Source organism: Triturus cristatus, chromosome 4_1 (assembly GCF_964204655.1).
Source record: "Triturus cristatus chromosome 4_1, aTriCri1.1, whole genome shotgun sequence".
NCBI lineage: Eukaryota > Metazoa > Chordata > Amphibia > Caudata > Salamandridae > Triturus > Triturus cristatus.
In genome coordinates this window covers 1,189,759,504-1,189,779,988 of record NC_140585.1, presented here as the reverse complement: position 1 = coordinate 1,189,779,988, position 20,485 = coordinate 1,189,759,504, and the positions used below count along the sequence as shown (strand labels likewise).

Here is a 20,485-nt window from a genome sequence, read left to right as displayed (position 1 = left end):
GCTTGCTATTTCCACTGCAGTTTCCAAGGATAAGCGGGCATGCTGACGTACCCACCATTGCGTACCGGGATAAAGAGGACAGAAATTGTTCTAAGTGTATCTTTTCTAGTATCTCCTCCTTAGTGGATGTTTCTGGTTTCAGCCACCGAGAGGTCAGGTCCTTGATTCTGAATGACAGGGCTCTGGGGGTTTCTTGTGGTCCTTCTTTGACCTGACGTAGTTTCACCCGGTAGGCCTCAGCATCGATGCCCAACCGTTCCAAGATGCATGTCTTGATGTCCGCATAAGGAGTGATGCCTTGGACGTTTGCTTGTTGGTATGCGGCCTGTAATTCGCCAGTCAGTAAGGGCCCCAGGTAATGGCCCCAACGGTCGATAGGCCATGAGGCAGCCTGGGCTAACCTTTCAAAATTCGTGAAGAAGAAATCCGGGTCTTCTCCCGGTACAAACTTCTGGAGGACCACCGAGGGTAGGGAGGCTGTTGGTCTCTGTTGCTCCAAAACCGTTGTCAGTTTTCCCATAGCTTGTTCGTGGGTGTCTCTCTGGCCTTTAAGTACGTCGTGGAGCTGCCCGCTGTCGTCTTCGGCGGTTTTCAGGAAGCGCTCCATCAATTTCCCTAATTGTTCTTGGGAGGCGGCCATCCTCTGCATTACGGCCTCCATGTCTCCAGGAAATCCCACTTCTGACACCACCAGTGGTCTTGGGTGGGTGGCGGGCTGGAATGACAGACGAGGAGGCCAGATGTAGTGGGCAATAGTGATTGTCTTTAATGAACACAAGTTCCGATTACACTGGATAGAGGGGTAGGGGTAACTGGGGAACGGTCTCCAGCCGAGGTCGTCTGGTGTCGAGGCTTCTCGGACGTCTCCACTCTGGGTTGTAGCCGGGGATTGTAGACCGGGGCGGTTGCTCCTCGGAGGACCGGAAGAGAAAGAAAGAGGAGCCGTTAGTCCTGCTGGGACTCCGAGGCAGGTGCTGTACCCGAGAGCAAAAGGTGGTGAAGTGGAAATAGACCGTGCGGAAAAAGGGAAAAGAAGGGGAAGGGCGAGGCTTGGTAAAGGAAAGGGTGCTCGGAAAGGATCGTGAGAGAAACGGAACTCACACAGTGCAAGGTGCTGTATATTTTTACAGGGTGGCTGGACGTGACTTCAAAAGAGAGGGAATCTATATACAGGAGGGGGGGGTTACTTCTTTATACAGAGCACCTAACGTGCTTAGGATATGGTGGAAGGTACTCACGCGCCCCGCCGTAACTCTCCTCCGAGTTACGGCCGCTCTTCAGCAACCTCCGGGGGACTCCATCAGTCTTCGGACCACTCCTCGAGTTCTCTGCTTCCGTCTTCTCTTTCCTCCGTATCGCCAGTCGAGAGTTCCTGCCACGATCTTTCGTTGCTCTCGGTCCCTGCAGTTCCGCCTTTTCTGTCGTCGTCCGTCCGCAGGGGGGAGGGACTTCCGGGGCACCGGTCGAGTCCTTCCGGTCCTTCGTCACTCCTGATTGGACCCTGTAAGAGAGAGAAGGGCGGGATCTTCGTTGTCACGGACGCTTTGGTGATCGTTCTGTTTTGGGTGTCCTGGAAGGGAAAACGCCATAGAGGCGATAATCCGGGCGGTGTGTGTGAGGGTTTGGGGACCGGGGAAAAGGGTCCATCACACTCCAGTACCCCAATGATGTTTAGTCGGAACATGTCCATACCCACCCTATTAAGTGGACTCCGTCAGTTGTGCAATATCCCAGGGTTGTGAGATTGATGAGCCTGTGCCTCAAAAAGCCCCAGCCATTCACCCTGCACACTTTTGCCTTGGGGATATTTAGCTTGCGCTTGGATCTCTCCACTTCCTCATGGTCTATGGCCCCAGTCCTTTCCATGTTACTGAAGTACTTTGGCATTTGCTGCCGGAGCACTGCTGAGATACCAACTGGATGGTGGAATTCTCTATTGGTGGAACTCAGGGACATTTTTGCCCGTTATTACTTAATTAAGTAATTGCCCATTGATTTATCACTGATCAATTTGGTCGCCAAACTACCCCAGCACCTAAATAACCAATCAGCTGAAGCAATTTAAGAAATTACCTTGCGCTTTCCCATATTACTTCTCGGATATCAGTAATTGTGGCTCTGCTAAGCGAGATTTATTCTTCGCATGAGATATGAATTATTCTCACATGCTCCCATACTCCATCAAGGCTTGGAGGAGTCATTTTGAATAGGCTGTCCATACTTCATGCTCCAGTCCAGAGGAAGACCCGTTGTGATGTTTATTTAATCAGCATACCTTTTGGGTCGAAACGTCAACGCTTCTTCTACCTGCTCATGTCCCAAGTCTCTTCACCCCTTTACCAAGAGGAAGGCAGTACAAAGGGTGTTGATAGAACTTTATGAGCTTTATGAGGGACGGTCCTACTGTATGTATATATATATGTATCTAATTTATGTATATTTTGGTTATCTTCTATAAGCACATTTGCACTTTATGTTACTCACTTCACCAAAGTCATGTTCTTCTTTTTGATTGTTTTATCATTTGTGTATGTTATAGCCATATACGAACTATTATAATTATGAATAATGAATCATAAATAATACATACAATTTTTTTAACAACCTGATGTCTCGCTTCCGGTGTGTTTTGATCTGTTTTGACCTTTTATTCTGTCTAGAATAATGATTAGACTATTCTTTTGACATCTAGTGTCATTTAGGCTAAATACCGTTCATCAGTAAACAGTTCTGTTAAGCAATTGTTTCCACCTAACAGAACTTACTGTAGATTATATTGCTCATACCCAGGTACTGAGGGACACAGGGTTTACCCCATTATCTTCAATGGTCCACTCCTGACAGGCTCTGCTTCCTGTTCCCTGGTGGCCTCGCCCTCGGGTAGCATTGCTTGCGAGCTCCTATTAGGCCCGCTTCCTTTTTCCCTGCCCGTTTCAACTCTGGGCCTTGTCCTACATTTACAAGTATGACTAACCATGCTCAGCGACACCATGCCTGATCACGGAAACAGCTTGAGAGTTCTGAGTTCTGCTAGCATGGCATGTCTTATGCCTCATAGTTAGCGTATTTCACACCGGAAGTCTGCCCGCATTCAGTGAGGCTACGGAAGCTCCAAACACCTGTCTCAGCTAGTTAACAACAAACTGCAGACATCAAATGAGCTGCTCTTTCCGCCCATTCAACCGCTCTAGCTGTGCCTTGCAGCGTGCGCTGCTCAGTGGCCTGATGCTAAAGGATGGGCCCCCCCCTGCAGAATGTGTAGAGGGGCCTCTGAGTCTCGTATATATCACAGATATTCATTGACCTTGGGCTTAATGGGGCCCCCTTGAAAGGTTGGGGTACCCCTGGAGGGTTGAGGTTCCTCCTGCAGCGCAGGGGCTTCAGTAAACTACGTTACGCCCCTGGTACTTCTTCTACAAGTGGCTGCTAACTGACTCCTTCTCTGGGATGCTTGAGTTTCCATATGGAAGAGATTGGTCTAGCAGTCTGGACAAAACAGTCTGTTCTGGAGCAGAGGCCAACACTGGTTTGCATGTGGTTGGCAGTTTGAACTGGACTCTCTCGGTTTCCAGGAGCACAGTACCCAGCATACACCGCGCAGACGCTGTAACAGTATTCCTGTCGGCTAAAGCAACAACTCTTGTTAGCCTCTGACGCCTCAGATTGCGCCCGCCCGCTGCCCCATTTGCTTCATGGCCCCGCTCTGCACTTTCTTTCACGTAGTAAGGATTGGATGGAGGCAAACAACAGCAGCTATAAGCTGCCTTGGGCGCCTGTGACGTGGACAGTATTTCCATCTTGAAGTCCTTGGGCTTCCATCCTTCTGGACAGCACTGTAGGTTGAGCTCCCACTGCAGAAGGTCTGGGTGGTGCCAAATTCGAATCCTGAGAAGGCCCATTCCATATTTCATCCAATATAGAGGTTGGTATAATAGTATCATTTATACCTATGAGGTAACAAGGAATACCTATTATGTAAGGTTTTGAAGACATTTGAACTTTTGGTATGCATTACATATATATGTGTCCCATACACTAAAGCATTTTTCGCAGTTGTGTCTCCCGCCTGCTGCTGATGTTATGTTATGTTAAATTTATTTATTCAGTGCATGTACACCAGTTGGTTTCTTAGCGCTAGTATAGGAGTAGATGAGCCCCGCTAGATCTATTCGTAAGCCTGGACTAAAAAGCCATGTCTTAAGGAGTTTCCTAAAAACAGGTAGAGCTGTGCAGGATCTAATTTCGAGGAAAGGCATTCCAGAGATATGGAGCCAGCACAGCAAACCTGCTGCCGCCTAGTCTCTTCCGTTGATAGGGAGGGATGACCAGTAAGTTCAAGTGGGTCGATCTCAGATTGCGTGTGGGTACATGTCTCTTGATCAATTTAGAGACAAATTTAGGGCCCTCATTCTGTAAGGATTTAAAAATAAGGCATCCAATTTTGAAAGTGCAGCGTTGCGATATTGGGAGCCAGTGGAGCTGATGTCTCGTTAGAGGAGCCTCGCATTGTACAGATCAGCCAACAGTGTGCGAAAGGCAGCAGCGGCACACTCCTGTTAGACATGGGGACTGCTAGCTCAATATTCATTATTTCTATTTCTTTAAGGATTTAATATTGTTGACTGTGGTAGTCTGTGCTTGTTTAGAATGTCCGTGGCACAGAACCTAACTGCGTGAGTGTTCTGTACCAGGAGTTCCAGCTTTGTCAGTTGGTATCTTCGTTGATCTCTGCTGCTGCTCTGCTTGATGGCTCAGCTGTAACAATAAATATGACTACAACTTACCTGGTGTTCCTGATTGATTACCACATCTTTGTTGGCGACGAGCGCTGGGTCATCAACAGGAACCCGTGTCCATCGGCTGGAGTACGAAATCTACCGTTTTTTTGGTGAAGGGAAGAGTCTCCGGTAGAAGGAAGATCGATCGCTCGTGTCAGAGATCTCAGTTTCGACGAGCTGCAAGCTTATCGGCATTGTCTTTCGACATTTAACCATTTACGTCGCAAACACCACAGACTGAGTTCCCTCTAGTGCTATAATGACAGCCAATCCAAGTCACAGGAGTAATTGTATCATACATGCCAACCCTCCCGATTCAGGCGGGAGACTACCGATTTCAAGGCTAGTCTCCCGCCTCCCGATTCCTGCAAGCAAAAACCTGATTCCTCGGGGTTTCAGCAGACAGGGCTTGGTATTGTTTAACATGCTAATTCTAACAGCAATAGTCAGAGTGGCGACCCAGGGGCTCTAGAAGGGGTGAAAAACCAACAAAGCCCCATTAACAAGCGAATGGTCTTTTAAAGACCTGTGAAGTACTCGGGGCGGCTGTGTGTGCGCCTGGGGTGCCACACAGGTGGAGGGGGGTGGTTTGGTATATGCACAGCCAGCAACCTGCCAGGCTAGTGAGTGCAGAACACTTGCATAACCCTCTCTCTGCCTGCCATTGTGCTCCATGCTTCTGAAAGGTAAGAAAAAAACATGCATTTGCGTTTCAAAGGTCAGATCCTGCAGCAGCACACTTCCAAAGCCCATACATGACAGTAACCCGATTCAAGGCCCCATTCGCCGGATTTATTTTTTAAAGAATCTCCCACTTTGCTCTTCTGAAATGTTGGCATGTATGTTGTATCTATCTTGAAAGTAGAGTCTGTCCTGCAGGGACTTGAACTGTGACCTACAGGTTACACACAGATCTCTGCAGTGGACTCTCGAGACACCTACATGAATAGTCTTGCGGCTGTAGTAGCAAATTAAATGACTATGTAGTTTCCCAGTCCCTCCCACCGACACCTCAAAGCTCATCGTTTGAACCCCTCCCCTGTTTCCTATTACCCGGCTTAGGCTATGTTGTTTTGCGCTGCATCAAGCTGCTAGTGTGTGAAACTGTCAAAGAGGCCAGGCTCAGTGCGGATTTTTTAAAATCTGTTTATCAAAGATTATATCACAACTACAAAGGACCACAGGGAATCTGAGGTGTCAGTGAAAACATGAACAGAGTCTTGCCTCAAGTGCTGGGCATTTGTGCAATTAAATAAAACTTGAAGCAAAATATTTTGGGAGGCATTGAAGATCGTTTTCTGTTGAGCCAATCGCCAGCATAGCCTGGGGAGTAGCTTCAGGGGGGTGGTTGCGGTGTGACATCCCCAAAAAATGTATTTTGTTGTAAATAGTTGGGTACAAGGGCTTTCAGTCGGGTATGGTGGAGTGTCTGTCAGACTTCACCTTGGATTTATGCCCACACTGACAAACACACACACACACACGCACACACACACACACACACACACACACAACACACACACTCTCTCGCTCTTCTCTCTCTCGTCTCTGTTTTGAAGGCATTAAAAATGCTGATTGGTTGGAAAAATGGTGTGTTTTAAGTGCCCCTAACTATCTGCCGCCCTTTCTTGTTCCACTTCCCCTCGAGTCCCCCTCATATCGTGCTTCTCATTTAATTTGTTTCAACAAGATATTCCAGCACGATTGTTGGGAAATCTGAAGCTCACCCTGTCCCCCACTCCCCTGTCTCACCCCTCACCGCTGCCAATTTTATAGATCAAGCTATGCCCCTGAGCATAACATATTCTATACCTAATTTAAAGGGAAAGGGCTTTGTTGAGGCATCTTCAGCCATTGGCTTTTTTTGCCCTGAAACGGGGGGTGGGGCTTGAAGTACATACACCAATCCAACATGGCTCACAGGGCAGCACATTCGCTGCCCCGGCTCGACCTAAAAAGGATGCTAAACAAACAGAAAGTAACCTTTAGGTCTCTGACATTAATTTTTCTGGGACTTTAGTCTTTGCTTGGTCCACAGTATGTCTGGATGCATTGGCAAAGTAAATATATTGGTCATTCTTACCCAGTTTCACTACACAGCCCGATCTCCACAGAATACAAACGTTAAACTTAGGCTTGGCCAGTGGTTTCTTTCCCTTACATGTATTATTTTCCCCTTCAGGAAAGCCTCTTGTTTTAGTCAAATACTGCCACCTAGTGTTTATGAATTATTCCATGGGATATGTGCTGACAATGAACGCAAGAAGTCTGGCAGACAACCAAATTAATTAGATGCGCCTATAGCAGACAGGCTTCTTGTTAAAGACACGTAGAAGGAAAAGATACTTTCGGTGTAAAATATGCCCAGGTTTTCATACATTTTATTGCTCCACGTGAAAATAAAATGTAACGAAATCACATAAATTTCAAATGATATTTTAACATGTATATTTATCTGACCAGTTACAATATATTTGTTGCAGCTTTATATAACATGAATTTGACCAGAGGGTATTAATGTGCTTTACAAGCAAACCAGATTCAATTACACATTTCTTTTAAGGCACAGGGAGATTAAGGATCAGGTTTACAAAGGTTTTGGGTCGGGTTGCGTTGATTTTTTAATGCAGACACAACACAAAGTCCAGGTTGGTATATGCATACTAATGCATATACGATTTGCGTTGTGCTGTAGCTAAAAGTAACACAATGCAGCACAATGTGCTGCCTTGCATTATTTTGCGTCAATGGGACGTTCCGTGGGTGGCACATCCACCTATAAATTCATTTCTGCAAAAAACTTGTAGACATGGATTTGTGCCACACTCCTGCTCCTCCCTGGGGGTTTTGTAATGAGGAGAAACATTTTTATTTCTATTTATTTCTCCTCGTTTTCCCTCTTCCAATGTGAGATGTATTCTGCAACACAAATATATAGAAGGGAATTTGCCTTAAATCATAGTTTTGTGCAGGAGGAACACCTTCCTGCACAAAAAACTATGCTGACCACAATGCAGACACCCTTGCACTATACAAGGGTGCCTGTGTTGGCGCAAGGCTGCTGAAAGTGTGGCAGCGCAGGGAGAGAGCTTCTATGTTGTTATGACGCTATTCTGCTCTCTCCAGTTTCGCAGGGGCGGCCACTCCATTAGGGCAGTGGGGCGCCGCCCCCCCTTTCCCCCTCCCCCCCCCCCCACCAGCAGAAGATAAACGATAATAAAGCAGGTATCGTTTTATTTTTATCCCCTGGACCTGCCCCCAGGACTCTAATGAGTCTTGGGGGCGGGTCCAAGGGATGACTGGTGATGGGGGAGTGGTGGACACAGGCTCCCAGTCTGCCTGGGAGTGCAAGTTGCCAGCGCTCCTGCCAATCCTGAAGCTACTTTCCTGCCAGAGCATCTTCAGGATTCGCTGATGGGCAGGCTGGGAGCCTGTGCACAGGACCAGAAGGAGGACGAGGCGATTCGTAGGAGAAACTGCGGCCTCAAGGTACGTTTATTTTCGTTTTTATTTTTTAATTTTTTCACCCGCAAAACCCTCCCCACCTCCCTCCTCTTGCCCGGCCCGCCCTCCCACTTTGGCAGGGGGTGGGCCGCTACTGCATGCAACAAATTGCAGCAACTTTTCTTGCTGCCCTGCATTGCATAAACTCTTTGTAAAACCTGAGCCTAAATAATTTGTCCAGGAGTGCAGGATTTTGAGCAGAGGTTCGGATTCAAGCCTGCTTACCCAGCCCTAGGGTCCTCCCCTCTAGCTGCTAGGCCGCATTTCCTGACCATAAAACAATTCTTGCATCGAAGAGGTGACACTTTTAAACAATGCTTGCCTAGAAGATGAGACAATTTTAAACAATGCTTGCCTAGAAGATGAGACAATTTTAAACAATGCTTGCCTTGAAGATGCTTGCCTAGAAGATGAGACAATTTTAAACAATGCTTGCCTTGAAGATGCTTGCCTAGAAGATGAGACAATTTTAAACAATGCTTGCCTAGAAGATGAGACAATTTTAAACAATGCTTGCCTAGAAGATGAGACAATTTTAAACAATGCTTGCCTAGAAGATGCTTGCCTAGAAGATGAGACAATTTTAAACAATTCTTGCCTAGAAGATGAGGCAATTTTAAACAATGCTTGCCTAGAAGATGAGACAATTTTAAACAATGCTTGCCTAGAAGATGAGACAATTTTAAACAATCCTTGCCTAGAAGAGGTGACTATTTTCTTTCCTCTCTCCTCTCCTGCCATTTTACCCGACCTTTTCTTGGCATAACTCGCTTTAGTCCTGTCAATACTAATGACTTTGAGGTTTATTGTAGCTAAATATTTTATACTAACTTTGTGTAACAGTGTTTCCTCATGCACATAATTTCTTTGTTTTAATTAACAGAGTTTAAAAAACTGAAAAAAGTTTAGCTCCGTTGCAGTGTGTTTTAGCCATCACTGGTAAGCCGCACAAAATCCTATGTAATCCGTCCATGGCACAAAGAGACCACGGGTGGAGAACATGTTCTAGGGCATGTGTGATGCTACAAACGTGGTTTGGGATGAGACAAAAAACCTACATACCTTTTAACACCAACTCAGCTACCACCACGGTGCTCTGAGGTGGCTACTGTTTAGGGCGGGACTGGGGAGCCAAAAGCAGCCCTTGCAAAAATGCTCTAACCCACCCTGCTCCTTTCATCTCTTCGCACAGCCGCGGCCCGTGCAGGTAAGAGCGGTGGGGCCAGGTGTAAATGGATAGCGAGAGACGACGCAGAGGGAAAAGTGAATAAATAATATATTTTCGCTCATAGTCGTCTCTCCAAATCTCCCCAACCTGGCCTCACCGCCCACCGCTCTTACCTGCAGGGCCGGACTGGCCGTAGGGCACCGGGCAATCCCCCGGTGCGCCGCAAGGGCGGGGGCCGGTTTTGTTACAGGGCCGTTATCGTCCCTGTAACAAAACCGGCCGAAAACCGGCCCTCGCAAAGAGCTCGGCGGCACCCTCAATCCCCGGGGGGGCCGGCCGAGCACTTTGCCAGGGCCGGTTTTGGTTCCCAGTCCGGCCCTGCTTACTTGCACGTTCGTGCTATCTCTCTCTTTCCATGCACACATTCACTCGTTTCTTTCTTTCCCTCTCTCTTCTCCCTATCTGATTGCTTCCTGTCTACTTTCCTCCTCCCTCCCTACCCCTCTTTCTCTGTCTTGAATCCTTCCTGTGCCTACTGCAATTAACCTGGGTGAGCTGGGAAGTGACAGGCGCTGCAGGAGTGTTTCCCTTCCCCACAAAGTGGTCTCCGGAGGCTGCTTTATACGATCCCCAAAGTAAACGAAATATCGAAAGACACTCTGATGTTGACATTCTACTGCAGGGCGTTGGAATTCTGATGAAAGTCAGATTCGGAAAAGTAGGCATAGCGAATACAGATTGATTAAATGTTAACTTGACGAATGGCCAATTATCAAGAATAAATTAGAGAAAATTTACATTTTACTATGTTAGACTTGAATGTCCGGATCAGAACAGATCGAAAAAAGCTTGGAAATTGCTTACAATTTCGATTAAAATAGGAATAGTAATAACAATTAATTTATAAAAGGATGGAAGAACATTTTTGGGAAATAAAAGAAAAGTTTGCAGTGGTATACCTTTAACATCCAACTGCTCCAGGAAACAAGAATAGGGGGTAAGAGATGAGGACGAGATAGATGACCAAAGACAATAATGAAGGAATAAAGGGGGGATTAGAGCAAGGGAGTGCAAAAGAGAAGGAAAGGACGATCAAGGACATAAGGGAGTATAAAACGCGTAACACAAAGAATAAGAATTCGTAAATGTCCGGAAGTGTGAAACAAGAGAGCAAGACTGGCCAAGAGGATATGTGAGGAAATGGCTGGAGAAATGAGGGTAAAAGGGAAAGAGGGCAGAAGTTCTCCATTCTGTAAAACAATAGCGAATATTAAAAATAGCAATGCCAGCAGGGTATCTTTGAGATTGTAGCATTACCATGGGAAGATCAAACAAATCTGACCTGACTAATAAAAGCATTTTTTTCTAGTCGGATTTGGTATGCCACCTTGTCAGTTTAGGAATTTGTGAGGCTGACATTTGTCTGCATTATATAGGGCTGTTTCAGCAGCTATAGCGATATTAAAGATCCTTCTTCAGGACATGAGCCATCAGAGAAATGTATGCACTTTGAATGAGACCATCTAGGGAACAGATGCATTTAATAAATTAGGAGATCCCTCCTAACATATAGTAAATGTGGTTTCTGCTCCTCCTGTGAAGAAGGCAAAGGAAACAACTCTGGTAAGATTAACTCTTGGTTTCTATGAAACAATGAGTTCATTTTTGGGGTAAAAGAAGTCAACAGTCTTAAGACTACACTGTCCTGGAACATTTTACAGTATGGGTATATACAAGAAAGGATCCTCAGTTCATCAACCTCCTCGGTAATGTGATTGCAAATAAAAAGAACAGTTTTAAAGGTAAATATCTCAAATCAACCTTATTGAGAGGTTCAAAGGGAGGTCCAACTGAAACGTCTAAAACCAGTTCTAAATCCTATGTTGGAAATTGCTTATGGAGAGCAAGATTGATGTTAATGAGACCCTAACAAGACGAAGCACTAGATCTTCCTTATCTTTGAAAATTCCCCAAAAGCTTCTGAATGTTTAATGGTCGCCTATCAAACACTCAATGTGGATACCGGCAGGCCCATAGTTGCTCTATCTTTTGAAAATTCTAGACCCTGATCCATCGTTAGGCCCATAGTTGCTCCATCTTTCCCAAATATTATAACTTGAACAATACTAGCCCTTGTTCACCTTAACATATTTTTCCTAAACCAGACTGCGATGGACCTACAATCCATATTTCAGAAACCTTGCACCTTTCACTGCAGCAAAAAGCTCCACTACAAGCAACCCCTATCTCTGAACTAGTTGATTGCAAATTCGGGATGTTGAGAAAAGTGGACAGAATTAGGGATCACCCGACTCAGGTTGTCTGCTACTGCTACAGAGTTGTTGACTCCTCCCTGCACACGAATCACCACTAAAGATTCCACTGTTGTCTGAGCCCAGTTGAACAGACTATCTGAGATCATTTCCAAAGATTATGATCTTATGCCCCTTCTGTTGATAAATGCTCTGGCTATAATATTGTCCCTCCATATCAGAACATGTCTTCCCCAGACCAAACTGGGCAATTTCCTTAAGACCTGTCTATGACCTCTAGCTCCCTCCAATTTGAAGAATTCTGACTTTGAGCTAGGGACAACAGCCCTGGTTTGGTCCGACTCTTAGCCAGGCTTCCCAAACTAGCAGAATTGCATCTGTAGTGATAATCACTACCGGATACGGATATAAAAGAACTCCCTTCTTTATATTCTCATTGTTCAGCCACCAAGAAAGTCCCCCTTTCATCAGTTGATTCATTCGTACTCTCTTGTTCAGATCGAAAGTGATCAGACACTATTTTTTCAGCAGCAGCCTCATCAACCAGTGCAGATGGACTCTAGCCCAGGGGACCAGAAAGATTACGGCGGATATGTACCCCTGGACCTGCATCCAAGATGGTACTTTATGTGCCTTTTGAGTCATGTGATCCTTTATCTGAGACTTGATCTTCAAGATGAGATTCTCTGGAAGAAAAACAATGGCCAGAGTTGTTTGAAACATTGCTCTCATGAAACACAGATCTTCTGTAGGTAATAAACTTGATTTATCCCAGTTGGCTAAAACACTGTGGTCTTGCAGGACCGAGAGAAGTCTTTGTGTATGCAGAGATACCTGTTCCTCTGACACCCTCTGGACCAACCAATCATCCAAATACGGATTAATGTTGATTTCATCCTTGTGAAGAAGAGAAACTAAAGGGGCTACATTCACATAAAAAAACTCTTGGGGAATATTTTAACATGAAGGGTAGAACCCTGAACTGAAAATGTTGGTCTTCAATGGCGAATGTCAGAAATCTTTGATTAGACTCGCTGATGGGGATGCTCAGATAGGCGTCTTGCAGATCTACTGAACTCAGAATATCTCCTTTGTTGACCATAGGAATTACAGCCTGCAAAGTTACCAACATGAAATGGGTAGTTTTTACTCAGGTATTTACCCATTTGAAGTCTAGTCTAAAGACCCTGAAAACTTTGGTGTTACAAACAAAATCAAAAAGGTCACTTTGCCCCTTTCCTCTTTCGGCACTGGGACCATCTCTGACTTGCATAACAATGCTTGCATTCATATTTGAAGATTCTCTCTCTTCATATGGTACAGTGGGATCCAAGTTACTATAGTTCCTGTATCTAGAGGCCACTGCACAAAATCTATTGTGTAGCCATTTTTACTACACCTAGAATCCAGCAGTCTGAAATTGTTTTTTTTTCCTCAAACATGAAGAAAATGATAAATTCTTGCTCCCACTAGGCTCTTGTGACTTCCATCACTGCCAGGGCTTCTTTTTGCTTTGTGTTGGCTGTTTGGAGAAGTCAGCCTTTGCATAGGATTTTCTTGGCTGGTATTTTTCTTTCTATCAGACCAACTTGTGTAATCTCTCTTTGGAGAAGGCCTTGACGAATAGTTCATTCCTTTCTGCCAGATGATGAAGATTTTCCTTTATACAGAAGAGCATGTTTGCGGTTCTTAAAGGCCTTAGTAATCATGCTATCTAATTGCTCACCAAATAGCATCTTAACATTGAATGGAATTTTCATCAGAGATTACTTTTCTGCCTCATCAGATTTCCAAACAACTCTGCACTGCCTGTACTTTTTTGGATTTCTTTATGTAAATTGTCAAAGTCTCTGACTAACAAATAGGCTACAGAAGCCGAGTATATACTCATCTTCAAGACTAGATTCTATGCTGAAAATATCTTCTTTTGGGCAGAATCCACCCTTTTAGCCGTGGCCTTAGATAGAGTGCAATCCAATGAATTTTTGTATTCTTCCCTACCAAAGCTTTAAGGATAGCATCCACTTTGATAGAATGTGGTGAGGCATCATCACGAATAGGACACGTTACAACGCAAACATTTACAACGCATGCCTTTCCAACGTGGTTTTTACATCGCAATATCCGTTACAGCATATGATTTTACAACACATGCCATCACAACTCATTTTTTGAAACTACACTTACAACACATTCCATTACAACACGTACCATTACAATGCATAATATTTTTAGGGCAACAGTAGGGCAAGTGTTGGATAGTGTAGGGTTAAAAATTACTATTCCCACTCCAGTGAGTGCAACAGTAGGGTAAGTGTTGGATAGTGTAGGGTTAAAAATTACTATTCCCACTCCAGTTAGTGCAACAGTAGGGTAAGTGTTGGATAGTGTAGGGTTAAAAATTGCTATTCCCCATTACTTACCTTATAATGCTTTGTAATGGCATGCGTTGTAGTGGCATGCATTGTATTGGCATGCGTTGTAGTGACATGAGTTGTAATGGCTGCGTTGTAATGGCATGTGATGTAAAAGCTGTTGCCTTATGATGACTGCGTTGTAAATGTAGTGCGTTGTAATGATTGTTTCCCACTCAGACAAGACTCTTTTATCCTGCCATGGAAGGGCATTACCATGGAAGAGGGTTTAACATATTGATGTAACAACCCTTCCTCGTCAGCCTACCCTTGGACAGGAGGAAACCCCAGATTCTGCATAGCATGAGACAAAACACCCATCATCTCTTCCCTTCTCTTACATTTTCCTGATTCAGTTGAAGGAGTTCCTGCATTAAAGTTATAAGAAGAGTGTGGCAATGCAGATCTTGGTCTTTTCACTCTCTTCTTTAACTTAGCCTTAAAACTAGCTGCCACTGCCTTTGAGACAGGTTCGTCAGTCATGTTTTGCACATCCGCAGGAGTCATTAAGACTGAAACATCCTCAGGGGAGATCCCAACTCTCTAGACCTGGGTCTCCTTGCCTGAATTGGCCCTCATTGCCTGAGATGTAGAAATAACATGCTTCCTTTTGCAAGGTTGTTTCCCCTCCATGGTAGGAAAGCAAATGACATTTGAAAGGCAGATCGGAAAGCTAAAATAGTGTACGTCAGTATAAGCTTCAAGCAATCAAAGATTTAACCTTTCAACTCTCTGCTCAATCCAGTGTGAGATAAGACTGACCAATCAACAAAGATGGCAACAATTCAGTAAACTTGATGCATTTGTGGGAAATTTGCCTGTCGAGACTCTTAGCTTTTGGGCGCCTCTGCACCCTACCCAGAAAGTCCCCTGCACTGCTCTTGTTGGTCCAGATATGATTGCAGACCTGCCCGTCACCTTTCACCCGGACATGCAGCCTCTGCCGCACATAAGCCGGCCGGACTCTGTCTCAGCTGCATAGGAAGTTGCACTTGGCTGTCATCACCATACAGCAACAAACTGCATCTTTACTGGTGTTCCTTCACAACCACCCTGCCCCACAGAGATGCCCAGTCCAAAAAATATTGCCCAAACCTCTCTAACAAGACTTCACATAAACTTTCAGTTCTGAGTTATATCAACACGGCTCTGCCACCACTGTCAGGTAGGGTGATCAAGAGAGAAAACAAACAGGAGAAGCGGTGTAAGGGAGGAGCTTTTATGAGTTTAAATGGAAGGGGTGTGGTGTCTATTGAGGTAGGACTGCCTCATATTGTTATGAATTGAAGCGAGGGAGTGAGGAGGGGGTAATATATTAAATAAGTGATTCATAGCCAGAATTATATTTAATTAATTTGCTTATGTTTCAACTTGAGATGTTTAATGCACATTGAACATACAAGGTACCACTCAGTGTTTGTGTTTTTGATCTAAAGTTAAAAAATAAATCAATGCGCCTTTTATGTATTGCTCCTCTGTGGAAACAGCAATGGTATTTCATGATTGAGGCATTACTGAACTGACTAATTCCTCCAGCCCATATACTGCAATCAGAGCTTTATGGGTGCAGCGCCTCTCATTGGGCGGATTTCTACATGGATTTGAGTTTAAACTAAAACTACGTCTATTATTATGAGCAGTTTGCTCTCATTTTAGGACAGCCAACCCATGGCTCCTCCTCTATTTTCTTAGATTCTGCTTTGGGGATGGGCATAGGTGGCGGGTGGTGAAAGGCAATACCATATTGGGGCTATATCTCCACTATATTGCATGCATTATATCACATGACAATAGTTTAGAATCCACCACATCGACCTGACCACTACATTGCAGGATAAGTATATTCGGTGAACATAACAGTTAATAGGGTTAGGTAAAGAATATGATGTTAAAAATAGTAATCCCACACTTATTATGACGAAGTATTAGTAGGTGATGCATTGAACACAATATTATTGCATGTTAATATCCTTCACTTTGCTATATTGTCAAAGAAACAAATACACAACCTGGGTGTGAGATCAGCCCTTGCATCTTGGGGCATGTATAGGGGTGGCGGATTTCACGGGATTCGACTCAAGGAATTCTGTGGAGTTACAAATAGATTCCGCAGAGTTCCGCCAAAGGGCAGAAATAGGCACGTTGCACTGCTCGTGTTGACATTTAGCACCTGGAGCACGTTTCATGCTGAAAAATCAGCGCAAACAGCACCACACGGTGCACCAAAGGGCACAGCTACTCAAGTTGAATTTGCTGGCCTTGAGTAGATTTCCTACTCGAGCAACAGCCTTCTGACCGCGAATGGTCGTGACCTCTCACGATGGAATAATCTCACAGAATTCCTCCTAGAGAATGAACATATCGCTAGGGAATGCCAAATCTGGCTCACACTTACCAACTTACATTTTTGGTGCATGCAAGAAAAACATTCTGCCACACAGCAATTGGTGGAATTTAGTCAGAACTCCTCGTTACGAGAATAACACGGAGTCGGCAAAATTCTGTCAAGTCCACAGCAGAACGGATTATTTCGCTCACCATTAGACACAGCTCACTCTTCCTGCTCCCAGTCGACCCCCTACTATCATGCACTAGGTGCAGGCAGGAAGGAACCCAGTGATGAGTGATCGACAGGAGAGAAGATGTAACATTTTTGATTAAAACTGAGTGTAACATGCTGGTCAGATTTTAATTAGAGTGCTCAACAAGCATTATTATTAGGCTTATTCTATTTAAAGCCACCCCCTTTCGGATCAGAGGTCCTGCATATTACACTCAATGAAATGCTTGGCAGAGAAAGAGTAATTTGGAGACTCATAGTAGGAAAATATATACTCTTTTAATTTGATTGAAATTTAGTGTAAAATGTTGGCTTGACTCTACAAGAATTGAGTGCCCCATTAAAAATGAGTGTAAACTGCTGGTCAGAGATTGTTTTTCATTCCAAAATGAACACTGACAATAGTCATACACTAACTCATAGAGTAGATGATAAATTGTTTTGCTGGTGGGATATCATTTAACGAAAACTGAGGTACTTTGGAACATGCAGGGAGGGTGCAAATATTACAGCTGTAGAAATCATAATGTGGTATTGATGTCAGTCTTCCATTCTCTCATGCTTTCTCAATTTTATACTGCAATGTGTTTTTCGTTGTCCGCTACAGGTTTACCGGAAGACCCCGAAATTGATGTCCCGGGTGTCATCGAGAAAGGGTCGAATGTCACCGCCAAGTGTAAAGTGGCCAATGCTTTCCCCATTGAGGAGACACAGATAGAGCTGATACTGAAAGAAGAGGTGCTAAATAACACGATGGAACTCTGGAATGGTGATGTTAAAAGCGTAGAAGCAGTGGTGCTGGCTGCTAAGCCGGGGAATTATTCGCTGGAGTGCATAGCGAGAGTTGGTGATATCAACAAAACAGTAAAGAAAGAACTCCTCATCTTCAGTAAGTACACCTGGACCACTGTGTTCGAGGGAACTAGGAACACATTACATGGGCACTGGGCCATAGTGCCCTATACCTGAGGCAGTGATTTCTCTTTGTAAAACGTTTTGCTGACTGAGAGTCGGCAATACCAAGAGCTCAAGGCAAACAGATCACAAGATGATAGGGGAACAAAGTCCAGCCAGGTCAGTGGGTACCAGGAAACCCAAAGGTAGCAGTGTACTTTATAAATAAAGTATAACATAACATCAACAGCCCTCCTCACCCACTCAGCAGTTCTTTGCAATTAACATTAGAGGTGGATGAGCCATGCGGACTCTGACAAATATCCAGTTTGCTTAACGTCATCCTTATACCTAGTAGATGTATAGCTGTAAGGAGATGATGAACCCCATCACTCAGCGGCTGTGCCCCTTCCATCTCTTAAATGTTCTACGCACCTTATTCTCTCCTAGCATTGATTCAAAACACTTTAACCTGCAGCTGTAACAACTGTTTGCAGGAACCCTCTGTAGCTTTCTGGCAAAACTACACCAGCACCTAGCCCAAGACCCACGGGTGGTTGGCCCCAAAGATCCAGGCCCCAAAATATCTGGTGGAACCGTAAGTCCTTCATGATTCCTGATTGACGGTGTAAAAGAGATTCCAACCCTGTATGTAGTACAAAACCAGCTTCTTTATTTCACTTCAAGGTGATCTGGCAATCACACTTCCCATTATGAGCTGGCAAGCCCTGGCTCCTCTTCTGCTGTCAAGTGCCACCCCTCAAAGGCCAGTGAGGCCTCGTGCCCACCACATTCTGCAAGATCATCTCCCAGTGTGCCATTACTGGATGCACCACACCATGCCACTCCCTTTTTACACAGCACAGCAAAACCACTACTGCAACAGCATAGCTGATGGCTCAGTGAGTTAACACAAACCTTCTGCATTAAACAGCCTAATGAAAGCGTAACTCAAGCATTGTAGCCCAAGCCTCATCACTCTGACAGCCACACAGCATACCTCTTTCCTTGTACAACACAACAAAAATACTACAGTAGCTTAGCTCATGGATATCTTATACACCACACAACATCCACCATATAGTACAATTGCACTTTCATAGCTTCTGGCACAACCCCTTATTTAACACTGCAAAAGTACAACTGCTGCATCAGAGCTCACCACATCATTTGTCACATACTTCTTTCTTCTTGCAACACAAAAAGCACAGCAGCAACATCATACTCATGATACACAGAGGCACCTTAGCTCCCTTACTGCACAACATAGTGTGATAGTAAACCTAAACACCACACACCCTCCTTTTTACACAATACAGCAAAAGCACAACTGCAGTATCAGTTCTCACAAAAGACCAAAATACCGCACGTTTGCCTTAAACAGCACAGTAAACCAAACCAATAGTAGCAAAGCTCACTACATGATCCTTCACTGAAATAGACACACCAAGCTCCTTCCTCCTCATGCAACACAAAGAAAGCACACCTCCAGCATCATTGCTCACACATCAGTTGTTCAGACAGGCCCACTACGGGCCTCCCATCTTGCCAACACAGTGAAAGCACAACAGCAGCATAGGTCATGACACAACGAGATACCACACACCTTGCTTCTTCCTTACATAGCACAGTACTCAGCAAATAACATAGATCGCAGCACACCTCCCTCCTTAAACAATATAGTAAAGCACAGGAGTAAAGTGATAGCTCACAGCACACCAAGAATCTACACACTGCTCTCCTTACACAACAAGACAAAGACAAAACTCCATCCTCAACTCACTGCATGAAACTCACCCAGACAGGCACCCTGTTCATTTCCCTTCTTCCACAAGACAGCAAAAACACAATTGACTTACAGCACGCTCAGCACCACAAACATTCCTTCGCCTGCTTCTTTACACAACATAGTAAAAGTGATATCCCTGCACAGGATACAACAGAGAGTTCCTCTTCATCAGTCATTCCCTCGGTGGGCTCGGCGAGGGGGGCCTCATCAGAAGGAAGGCTGTAAAGGTGTTATTACCCCAAGTGGCCTGTGATTTCTATTTTAAGGTCTGGGTTTTGACAACACAGCTGTCAAAGGCAACTCTTGGTTCTAATGTCCATTTAGCAAGCTTTGGGTCCTGCCCATTCAAACTATTGACTTTTTTGGACCAGCCCCTTTGAGCCATTGGCTTGAGGTTTTCTAAATTAAGTTTTGTCTCAGTCCAGTGTTTCACTCTCTAACCGAATGCGATTGGCCGTTTGCCTATATCCTTCCCCCTCTAATTGATTATGTGCATTGCAATAAATGAGGGGCTATTTTAACCCCCCTCCAAGTTGTGCGAGTATCTCACAGGCCCTCCCACAGTTCATGCCTAACCCATAAAGTATGGACACCAAGACCTTTTGTGGTGTTAGACCGGCTGCAGTTTATTCACATCATAAGTTGGCACATAGTTAACATGATGGCATTGGTCATTAATATGCTCAGTTCTTGCTTATTTTGCCCTACAGTGTAACACATTGCTACCAAATTCGTGGCCATGCATGGGCTGCACATCCTGTATCCGCCAAGTGCTGACCATCACTTACCCCTTTGTCTGCCCTCAAGGGTCCCTGTCATGAAGCTTCCCAAGCACCTTGTCTCTGCCATTGCCTCAAGTGTGCCCGCTGTAAGGCATCCGAAGGACCTTGTTTAGGCAATTGCCCTTCTTACATGCTTGTGTGCAGATATTTATTGTTAAAAACCTTGTGACTCCGCCCCTTTGTTTCCCGGCCACTACGACACCACATTCACTGGTGTGGGTGAGTGGTATCAATTTCTTCCAGTGACAATGTTGGGGACTGCTTGTCCCATTGTCTTTTGGCGGTGCTCGTTGTCACGCCCTTCTCTCCTGACTGGGCCCTGG

General features: G+C 44.8%; 1 protein-coding gene across 1 annotated transcript in view; it reads left to right on the top strand.

Moving 5' to 3' along the window:
• LOC146856337 (intercellular adhesion molecule 1-like) overlaps positions 1-20,485 on the top strand; it is a 180,497-nt gene that overhangs the window by 115,599 nt on the left and 44,413 nt on the right. The window contains exon 4 of the mRNA XM_085654440.1: positions 17,305-17,586. Coding sequence (XP_085510566.1) covers positions 17,305-17,586 — 282 coding nt within the window. The remainder of the gene's footprint in view (positions 1-17,304; positions 17,587-20,485) is intronic.